Source organism: Mesitornis unicolor, unplaced genomic scaffold (assembly GCF_000695765.1).
Source record: "Mesitornis unicolor isolate BGI_N332 unplaced genomic scaffold, ASM69576v1 scaffold2725, whole genome shotgun sequence".
NCBI lineage: Eukaryota > Metazoa > Chordata > Aves > Mesitornithiformes > Mesitornithidae > Mesitornis > Mesitornis unicolor.
The window spans coordinates 68286-79885 of record NW_010183313.1 but is presented as its reverse complement, the minus strand read 5'-3'; the positions used below and the strand labels follow the sequence as shown (position 1 = coordinate 79885).

The 11600-nt window shown below is 43.3% G+C and overlaps 1 protein-coding gene across 1 annotated transcript in view; it reads left to right on the top strand.

Moving 5' to 3' along the window:
- The first annotated feature begins 208 nt into the window (after positions 1-208).
- Positions 209-11600, top strand: part of GPR26 (G protein-coupled receptor 26) — a 13666-nt gene continuing 2274 nt past the window's right edge. Inside the window, exons 1-2 of the mRNA XM_010184070.1 lie at positions 209-876; positions 6199-6312. Coding sequence (XP_010182372.1) covers positions 209-876; positions 6199-6312 — 782 coding nt within the window. The remainder of the gene's footprint in view (positions 877-6198; positions 6313-11600) is intronic.

Below are 11600 nucleotides of genomic sequence, written 5' to 3'. Positions count from 1 at the left end.
CGCGTCTCAGAGAGCGTTGACGTGGAAAGGAGCAGCGAGGAGGGGGAGGTTGGAGAGAAAAAACCTGCGGCTCCTCTAAAAATACAGAGGGCATGCAAGAGTGCGGGCAGGCTGGGGAGGAGGGCGAGGTGAGTGCGCCTCGCACCATGCTCCCCAGGTGCCGGCGCGGCGCAGTTTCGGAGATGTCCCTCCTGTGACTGGATGCACCATGAGCATCTGGGAGGTGATCCTGGCTTTCGTGGTGGTGGTGCTGATGCTGGTGGCCCTGCTGGCCAACTTGCTGGTGCTGATGTGCTTCCTTTACAGCGCCGACATCCGCAAGCAGGTCCCGGGATTGTTCATCCTCAACCTCACCTTCTGCAACCTGTTGATGACTGTTTCCAGCATGCCCCTGACCTTGGCTGGCATCATTTACAAGAGTCAACCGGGAGGAGACCAGATCTGCCACATCGTGGGCTTCCTGGAGACTTTCCTCACCACCAACTCCATGCTGAGCATGGCGGCTTTGAGCATTGACAGGTGGATTGCTGTGGTCTTCCCGCTAAGTTATCATTCCAAAATGAGGTACAGGGATGCTGCTCTCATCCTCAGCTACACGTGGTTACACTCGGTGTCGTTCCCGATAGTGGCAGCTTCTCTCTCCTGGGTGGGTTTCCATCACCTCTATGCCTCCTGCACCCTGTACAACAAGAAACCGGAGGACAGGACACAGTTTGTGATTTTCACTGGGGTCTTTCACACACTCAGCTTCCTCCTCTCCCTCATAGTCCTGTGTTTCACGTATTTAAAAGTGCTGAAGGTGGCACGGTTTCACTGTAAGCGGATCGACGTGATCACTATGCAGACCCTGGTGCTGCTTGTGGACATCCACCCCAGGTAAGGTGCCTGTCCGTTAAATACAGCCTGATCTGTGTCACAGCAGGGGGTGGGGAGAGGGAGGAAATGAGCATCCTGCTTGCCGGTTTCTGTTCTGCACATTTCTTTTTACTTCTCTTTATTTTTCCAGTTGTACAAGCAACTCTTTTTTGCTGTGCTTAAGGGCTTGTTTTGGGAGGGAGAGCAAAGAAACAGGCAGTTTAGGCTAAGCATGCACTTCCTTTAGAGCCAGTGATCAGATCGCTGCCCTTTGTCTCTGCAGGGGGATTTAGCGGTCAATAGATTTGCATTTTTCGGCACGGTCAGCCCAAAGCATTGTTGGATCCCTGCGAGGGCGCAGGCTGAGGCTGCCTGTGTCCCCAAACTCCCAGTTCAGAAGGGAAACCGGGTGCTGCGGGCTGCTTCTTCTCCCAGCAGTTTTCCCATCACTGTGCTCTCTAACTTTATCTTTCCCAAAGGCAGAATTATAAGGGAATAACATCTGCAAAATGCGTACGCATGAATGCCTGTACTGAAATCCAAGGGAGAGAGATTTCAGTAGCAATGTTAATATGACAAGCAAGGGATGTATAAAGTTCATTTTGAATGAGAGTCTTTAAGCACAGGAGGAGAAAAGTCTCTGGGGGCTGGGAGAATCACGGGCTTGATGGCAAGCCCCAGAGGGGAATGGAAGTGGGCTGGGATGCTGCACAAAAAGAGTCACATCAGGGATCATGCACAAACTCAAAATCTTGTAAATCATAAAAGCAAAAATCATAGCCTGAACGGGCTATGTCTGGATCTGGAAAGGATGCGAGTTTGGCTGGAGGAGGGAGGGCAGGACAGACAGCTTTCCCTGGGTCGGTAAGGGCAGTGGAGCGGTGAAGCTGGAGGAGAGAAAGCCTTTACTGGGTGGGCATGTCCTGGCTGAGGGCTGGGAGGCTCTGGTGCACCGGGGTGGATGGGGCTCAGACCCAGCTACGACTGGGGTGGGGTGGCGGGGTCCACAAGTGAGCTCTGGAAAGGGGGAAGCAGAGGAACTGGTCACAGTGTGGAAATAAATCAGTCTAGTTTGCTCAGAGCAACCAGTTTGGCTTAGGGCTGGAGCAGGTGACTGGAAAAGGAATAATCTGATGGATTTACCTGGAAAAAAAAACGAGAAAATGGTTTGGCCGGGTAGGGTGAGAGAGAGGAGGTGAGGGATGCATGTGCTGCTTGAGAGACAGTCAGAGATGGGATCTTCAGGTTCAGACTGGCTCTGTCAGAAACTGAAGGAAAGGGAAATGACTTACAGAAAAATGCTGGCAGTACAGAAGTTGTCTGATACGGGGGAATAAATCTGCCTGGAAGAGAGGACAGCCGGGAGCAGCTGAAGGGGGCAGTCCCACGCCAGACACCCCCTGGTCCCCCCCTTCGCTGTCCTTTGCAAGCTGGAGGCGAGCACCAGCTCTCTCCATCTGCAGCCAGCCAGGAGCAGAGCTGCCGGACGGAAAGCACATGTGTCTGTCCTCAAAAAAAGGTCATATTTGGGGGATTCCTAAGCCTGAGGCAAATAAGTCTGAAAGGATCAGGGCAGGACAGCAAACTGTCAGAGGAACAGAAATATTTGCTCGAAATTAAGCTGCTTGAGCTGTCTTTTGACCAAAAATGCAGAGCAGAACTTCAGGCAAGTCCCGTTACTGTTCTTGAGAAACACATGTATAAATCTTCCCTTATCCTCCAGGTCACATAGAGGAAAAAAACCACCCTTCTGCCCTACGTGCTGTCTGGTTGCTAAACTGTGCCTTGACCGGTCTTAATTCCTGCACGCACCATGAGATGTGGTGGTTACTCCCAGGGCAGTGCCATGGACCCATTGGGGCTATCTGAAATAGCAACTGTGATGCCTAATGCTTAAAGTATGCCTGGACTGCACAGCAAAGCTTAGAAAAAGGGCAAAAAATCTCAGTGGTATTTCCCCTCCTCTGCATTTTTTTTTCCTGGTTTAGGTTAATTTGAGGGTGTTCCTGCATCCTGTAATCACCTCACTGCGAGGTGGATTCAGTGTGGGAATGATAACTCCCTTCTTCAGAGGAGACAACACTAACCATAATTTATCTCTTGCATCAGGTTATTCTAATGCCTCTCTCTAAGAAAGGGGAGTTTTAGCTTCTTTTCTAGACTACAGGCAATTTCAGTGTTTACTTTGGTACCTAACAGCATAGAGGTGGATGCTGGGAGAAGGCACATGAGAGGAGGAAGTTTGTGATCCCTCCTCAGACTACCCTGGCTTTTCTGGCTTGTTGCACGGTTTAGTTTCAATGCTGAGAAATCCGTGGAGACAATTTTTCTGCTTCCTATGACTCAGAATCTCGCCGCGAGGGGGTCTAGGACAGGCGTTACGGCAGATGGCTTTATTACCTGTGACTTGGAGAGACACGAGTGATCTCCTGAAGATCATTTAAGGCGAGTACAAAGGAAACCTCTAAATACCACACAAAATCGTGTGAATGTTTGGGGCACGTGTCCTTTCAAGTTAGCTTGGGCCTTTTTTACTGGATGCTGCTTTTTCTTGACTTTGTTCTTAAGACCAAGATATCCTAGGTATTGTAAAAGATTTGGGTAAGACTTCTCTTAAGTGCTTAACCCATGAGTTTCTTCACCCAAATTATGTATACTATCTTTTTGGTGTATTCAGCTTTACAGATCTTAAGGTCCAGTATCTCATAAACTTTGTTTAAAATACCAAACCTTCAAAGGGATATATCTCAGATTTTTCAAGATATTAAAATCTTTAAATGAAAGCTTAGTCAATAATCCAGTCCTATTGCTAGTGTCACTACAGGAACTTGTATATATGTTCTTATCTGAGTGCGTAAAAGTGTGTGCAAAAGCAAAATACCCATCTGTGTACATTATCTACATGAAGGAAGAAGATAAAATACCTTCCTCTGTGATGTGGTATTTATTAGCTACATCTGGAAAGGCTGAAAAAAAGAAATTGGTTGAAGTCCATCAGGACTCCTCAAGTTGTGTGTGAGCTCTAGGAGTCAAAGACAGCTCTGTGTGTGCCAGTAGGGAGCAGATATAACTGGGGAAACTGTTAGAGACAAAAATACACCACCCTCTACACCCTGACAACACCCTAATGGAACCTATTTTGGAGATTTCTTTTCTTATATCACCATGTGCCTGGGATACAATGAATTTAATAACACAGGTCTTAAGCGAAGCTGTCGAACCTCTAAGATCACCTGTGTGCACCCAAAAATACTCCGAGTTCTCCAGCTCTTGCAGAACTGAAAGCACATCATAGATTCCCTTGAAAAGGTGGATTTGTTTTCTTCTCAGCTGTCATTTCTCTCTGCAAATAACTCAGACATATAGAACATGTAACACTTTTAGATGTGTTTTCCTTCTACTCAGGCATATTCTTTAAGAGTGAGACGATTCGTTATTTCAAGCAGAAAACCCTTTTCCTCCAGTATTTTGTTCATTTTGCCATCATGGTAGCTGCTCTGGGGACTGGCAGTGTATGGCCATGTATAAAACAGATCAAAGGAAGCATGTTTTTGTTAACATAACCAAAAGGTGACATAAGAACTCAGTGCCACAGGGATCATCGAAGCACAGTGAGATTCTCAGGATATAACATGCATTTAGAGGATGGTCAAACATTTGCTCGTACAGCAAACAACGTAAGGGTATGGCCACGAACCTTGCAGCTATCAACATATGTGACGGTGAGTCATCAGCTACAAACTTACAATAAAAGCAGAGACATTGATGCCAAGCAGTTACAAAATGCAGCACATGGGCCAGACTATTCGGTTTGCCCAAGACACGCGAGAGTTTTGCCATGGGACCTGTGCAATCAGTCAACGTGCAGCAGCACAGAGAGGGATGTCAGGAGCACAGCTTGACTCTGGTTTTGCTCTTTCCCACAGGGACCAGTTCAGGTACAGATGGCCTTGGGCCTCTGGGAGGTACAAACAGTGCTGTGCATCCAACAGCCTGTCTGGAGAAGACAGTAACTCACCCATGTCCCGCAAAATGCACAGCCAGCACAGGAGTTACACAAATGGGTTGAGAATCATAGAATTACAGAGTGGTTTGGGTTGTTAGGGACCTTTAAAGCTCCTCCAGTCCAACCCCTGCAGTGAGCAGGGACATTGGTACCAGATCAGGCTGCTCAGAGCCCTGTCCAACCTGGCCTTGAATATCTCCAGGGATGGGGCATCTACCACCTCTCCGGGCAACCTTTGCCAGTGTTTCGCTATCCTCATCGTAAAAAATTTCTTCCTTGTATCTAGCCTAAATCTACCTTCTTTTAGTTTAAAACTATTTCCGTTTGCTCTATTGCAACAGGCCTTGCTAAAAAGTTTCTCCCCATCCTTCGTGTAAGCCCTGTTTAGGAACCGAAAGGCTGCAGTAAGGTCTCCTCAGAGAAGGAGGATGAGTTTTCATATTATCACTCTTTTGGGGAGCAAACAAGTGGATTTCAAATGGGATTTCTGGCAGTTTCTCTCATCCCCATGCTCCCATCACCTTGGCACACCAAGAGCCTCAGCATCTCTCTCATGACGAGGTGAAACCACCACTGGGAAACTCAAAGGACAACGTCTTGTCCTAAAATGCCATGGATAGGAAAAAAACCCCAGGGTGTGACTAATTCGTGTGTGTTTAGTCAGGAACAAGGCTGGTTTGAGGCGAGGAGTCAGAGCATCCCTGTGCCGTGGGTTTCTTATGTAATTCCCGGCTTTGCAATGCGTTCAGAGCTGCAGAGGCTGCTGCAAGATTTATGGCCACATGGGGCACAGCTATGGGATACAGTGATTGCTTCAGCGTTAGGCTGAATGTTCAGAGCATGCTTTTCCTTGCTATGATTTTATTGTGTTTTATTGCTTATCTTGCTGGGAAGTTTCTCCTATCGAAGATAGTGGTGATGGAATCGCTGTTTCTAGGGAAGTAGCATGCTGCCTATCACATTCTGAATATTTTCCTAATCTCTATACATCATAAAGCAAACTTTGGCCTGAAAATACAGCTTACAGTAATTCGAAAAGGAGCTGCAGCTGAATTCAAGGCTGAATTCCACAAATTTGACTGTATATAAATTGATATAATGGGGTTGTGTGCATATAAATATATAATCATCTATTCTCAGTAGTTGGTTTTGGAGGGTAAGGTGATCATACAATGCATTACTTACTGTTGTCCCACATAAATGCAGTGCACCTGGTACTGGTTTATGTGCGTATACTTATGGGAACGATTGATTTCCATCTTTTCATAAGTAAAGCCATTAAAATCTGCTACCTGATATTATGATTCACATTCTTGTTTGTGTTGAATGTCACACAGCGTAAGAGAGCGTTGTCTCGAAGAACAAAAGAGACGGAGGCAGCGAGCAACAAAGAAAATAAGTACCTTTATTGGTACTTTTGTACTTTGTTTTGCACCTTATGTAATTACAAGGTAAGTGTGAACCTACATACTGGAAAAGACCACTGGGATGCACTCTTAACTCGGAGAAGTAGGGCATGCTGAACCAGAAAATGATTCAGGTCTCCTGAGAAAATGTTGAATACCATTTACACTGCTATGACAGTGATCGCATTTACTGAGCGAACAAACCTGTGTAAAATGTCACAGCGCTCATCCCATATAATCCTGATGCAGTTGATGGGCCAAACTCTGCTCAGTCGGTCCAGTCGATATGTTGGTCCTGTGGGAGTGATTTAAGAAGTCAGAGCAGAAGATTTTGCAGACTTATTTTGGGTAAAGCAGTCACTTACTGCTCAGATTGCCTCCTCCGCTCAGAGTATGATCTGCAGGGCAATACACTAGTCTGAACAGGTCAGACTGTAAAAATCTGATCAACAAGATCCAGCTGAGGTGAGGACATGGCCTGCAGACTTAAATGATAGTTTTGTCTAACTAGAAAATATTTATTAGTCATAAACTTCAAATATCAAAGCTGTTATGGCTCATAGCTAAAAAATATTCCTGTGATTTATGGTCAAATGTCTATCTATCCACTAGCTTATCTTTGGAAATGGCTCCTGTGGGAAGCACAAAATTATTCCTATGAAACATAAAGTATTAAAAAGTGAGCATATCCAGAAAAGTGTTATCTAGTCGTTGAAGGAAATTTACAACTTGCATTCCTTATTACAAGAGTCTGGAAAAACTGAAATGCTGCTACGCATAACAGAGAAAGAAAAATACATTTTTAAAGCATTTCTTACTTCAGTACTATCAAATAGAAATTATTAGGGTTGACTTCAGTCAAACTCAGATTCATCCTACAAAATCATTGAAAAAGCTGAATTAAGACTGAAGATAAGTGGGCATGGAGCCAACCCCAGGTTTTTCCAATGCAGTATAATATCCTGAACTTCTATTTCTAACAAAATAGTTCACAAGGAGGTCTTTGTCTCCTTTGTATTTGTCTCATTGCAAATGGTTAATTTTTATTTTATGCTGTGTCTCCGAACTTAACAGAAATCATTGCAGACACAGAATAGCTCTCGGCTGTGTCCTAAGTGACGCCTAGCACTCTAACCAGAACTGTCAGGAGTATTTTTGTGCTCCTCCATAGGCAGCTCAGTCCAGCAACCAAGCACCACCTCCTTTTAGCTCCATGACACCCTAATTTGTGTCCCAGTAGCCTTAAGGGATTGGAAAAATCCTGAGCTTCCTCCCTTTAGTGCATACAAGGATCACTTAAATGTTCTTCAGTCTGTTGAGGACTAGTTGCTCTGCCACAGAGAGCAATGATGAGAAGAGCCAAAACATAGGGTCCCGAATGCATGAAGATGCTTGCCTGCACTGGGGTAGGTTTGAGGTCACGGCGAGCACTTTCCTGGCCTTTTCATCTCAACACATCTCAGGGATCACTGCACAACAGTCTATGGGGAATTCAGCTCCTTGAGAGACCTTGTGGACACTGCACCACATGGACGGGTATTCGGGGATGTGCATTAATATGTTTCCCTGTTGTTGTGGTTTAGGGCTGGGCTGGCCTCCCCAGAAGGTAAGAGAAAAGAGAATGAGGGAGAGAGATTTTATGGGTTGGAAAATAGAACTACCAGATTTAATAAAACGATAATACTAATACTACAGGATGATAATAAAACATTGAAATATATACATATATGTATAAATATATATACAAAACCAATATAAAATCCTCCCCCAATGACAATGATGTCACCAGAGGCTCTGGAAGCACTGGAAAAGTCCCAGTCTGGACCCAGCAGCAGTGGGAGCTGATGCAGGAACACAGGGATCAGGATCAGAGGCAGATGAACCAGCAGGATCTGCTCAGACTTTGGCCATTGGAGGGGTCAAGACAAATGGAAGGGTCCAAGATGGAAGAATTGTTGAGACCCTCGTAATCCCTCGGCTTTATACCGAGTGTGATGTATGTGGGATGGAATAGCTAATGTGTCAGTTTTGGGTCTGCTTCCCCTCCCATAGGTGCAGACATCGCACCCATGGTGAGACAGTGGCCTTGAGCTTATCATTGTAGCAGCACATACTGGAAAAACATCCTGCTAGTTTTCAGCAAGTTCACCTACTTAAAAGAGACTGAGCTGAAAAGTAAAATCACTAAATTGAAAATTAGTTCTATTTAGCTCAAGCCAGGACACCTGTGCCTCACACATATGGCTGAGGGTGTTGAAGTCAAGGGGATTTAGGAGGTTTTTGAGCTTAATTGTGTAAGGAAGTATTATTTTTTGAACTATATCCAGCGTTTTGCATTCACAAGATAGACACTGTCAATCACTGTTCAAGGCGGTGAACAGAAGATCACCCATAACTTGTACTGCTCAGCCTCTCATTTGGACAGCCAGATCTAATCAGCAAGAAGCTTAAATTAAACATGCTTTTAAGTAGCTGACGAATGGAGGCCTGAAAGCAGCAAATCACAAGGCTTTACTATAATAATATCTTTCTGCTTCCACACTAAAAAGAAACACTTGTCTCCAGCAATTCCATCAAACTAGTGAAGGAGCTGTGCCAGCCAGACAAATTCTTCTCAGGGTAAACCAGAGTTTTTCAGATTACATTAAGGTAAAAATCAGATTAGACACTTCTTTTATCAAGAAAACACCCTTCTAATTCGCTCAGTGCCTGACCTTAGGTAGTATATCAGTAGAATCTGATTCTTCTTGATTCAGTGTTTCCACTCTACCAACATGACAGGTGTATTACCCAACATTAGATATTTCTAGGCATAGCTTGTTTCTTGGTTAGTGAAAATTCTATTAGCACACATCTCTCCTTTTGCTATATTTATAATTATGTGATTAAGTAACATTGATCAAAACCTATTTTCACCAAGGAACTTTTTCATAAGAAAAATTAAAATAAGTCATACCAATTTCTAATACTAATTTCCAACTCCAGGAGTTCCATACTGAAATACAGAACTTTGCTCATGTAAGTTAATAAGTGCCGTCAGTGTGTGAGGAAATTTTCCTTAAATTAAAAATCCTAAAGTAAAGTCAGGAAGAAGTTCATAGGCCCAAGCCCTCAGGTTACAGAGGATGGTGGAACAGGCAGAAGAAGATTAAAATTCTCTTGTATCATCTCTGGGAAAAAAGGGTTAAGAAAACTGTGGTTTTTAAACTCACGGTGATCTTATTTGTGTCATTAACACAAAAGAAACAACTAAGTTATAATTCTGATACTATGGGAATTTTGTGGGGAAAAAAAAATCAGAATTAGACATAAACAGAAATTTTGGGAATGTAAACTTTAAGAGCTGATCCAGATTCTTGAGGAAAGGACTGAATTTCTTCTTGTGAGAATTTCATCACCTACCAGCTCCAAAACGCACTGCCAGCCTTGTTTCACTCCTGAACAACAAGATATTTTATCACCTTTGAGACTCCGGTCTGGTCAGAGTTTTCTCTCAGTCAAGTTCTCAGGTTTAAACAATGCACAACAGAAATGTTGCCATATAGTAGCCTCCCAGCGACATATACATGTGCAGTATTCATTTACATGTTCAGTAAAATATTTTACCGTAGTGATTAACTGCACATGTTATATATAAAGGGTTTCAGTGTGTATTATCTGCATAAGAGATCAAGGTCTTAATCTTCAACATAATATCCTTGTTTGTTTACTGAAAGTAAAATAAAATGATTGGATAGCCATGTGACATGAGACACTCTACAGAATTATATGTTTCTAAAAAATTCAGAAAGTATCACGACAAAACAGCTTATAGCTTTGAAACAAATAATAAGATATTGAAGACCAGACAGTAGAAGAGTGGCTTATGAAAGCAAGATAGGTAATTATGTAGATGATGCTGTAGAATTTAATTTACAAGTAGCACTGAAATATTAGTGCTCCTTCAATGAAAATGTTTTCTTTTTAGTTGAAACATTTCATGAAAATTGAAGCTATGCATATAATTTCCCTCATAAATGAGCAACTGCACCCTTGTTCAAAGGCAATAAAGTATGGGACATGCCTTGAAATACTGATATTTAATTGTTTGTACATGAAATGAAATTGCAAAGCTTGGTTTTTGTCTGCATTTCTGTGTCTGCTGCTTGATAATTTACTAAAAAAATATGGAAGAATTGCAAAATGTGTAGATATCAAGGACACTTCAGGAACATAAATAAATTGTTTAAAAATCTGTTGATGAAAGTGTAGGCTTTTTAGCTGATCAGTCAATGAAGGTAAAATTAGCAAGTCGAGGCCTGCAACCCTGAAGTGTCTATTTGATATGCTTTAAAAGGAGATGGTTAATGTCTTGTAGAACTGATTGACAGAGACTCAGATACAAATTTGTCATATTTTGGTCTTTCAAGGCATTCGCTGAATCTAATTAAATGAAATCAAATTCACATCTGTAAAGCATTCAGTAGAAGTGCATCAGCCAGATGAAATTCGAGATGGTAAAATTCAAAATGCAAAGAAGACATCAAATATGTGAAATGGAGAATAACAAGGAGGATGGCTCATGGCAGATTACAGAGTAAATATGACTCAGTAGATGATTAACTTCCAAATAGTCAATTCTCATTTTAGAGCATATTAACGTGGGTGTCACAAGCTACATTTTATTAAACAAGAGAGAATAGACCAGATGAGACCCCCCGACAGCTTGAGTAGATGGTAATTACGACTGAGTTTGGGTCTGACTTTGTAGGAAAGACATCAACCATAAGTTACAAGGAGAGGGTGAAAGAACAGCATTTGTTCAGTTGAGATGAAAGGAGAGAGAAATGGGACAGACGGTGATTCTTTGTCATCCCAAAGTTGCTTACAATGATCAGCTGAGCCAAGTGGAGGGGCAAGAGCAATTCCCAAGTACTGTCATGTAACGTAGCCCGGTCACCTCAAATATCTCACACATCTGTGAGCCCTAAGAGTATTTTGGCTAATGTCACCACCCCTAAAAGCACTGGAACAGGTTCCCCAGGGAGGTTGTGGAGTCTCCTTCTTTGGAGACATTCAAGGCCAACCTGGACGCACTCCTGTGTGACCTGGTTTAGGTGATCCTGCTCTGGCAGGGGAGTTGGACTAGATGATCTTTCGAGGTCCTGAGATTCTGTGATTCTGTGATTGTACAGGCACACCTCACTTCCAGTGGAAGTGATACACAAAGTGATCGAACTGCCAGCACAATGCCCACAAGACTATGCTCAATTTTAGCATTACCAATATCGTGACAGCGGATGAAGCTCCAGCGCTGATGCAGACCCATGGTGTTAAGCTCAGCACTCATATCT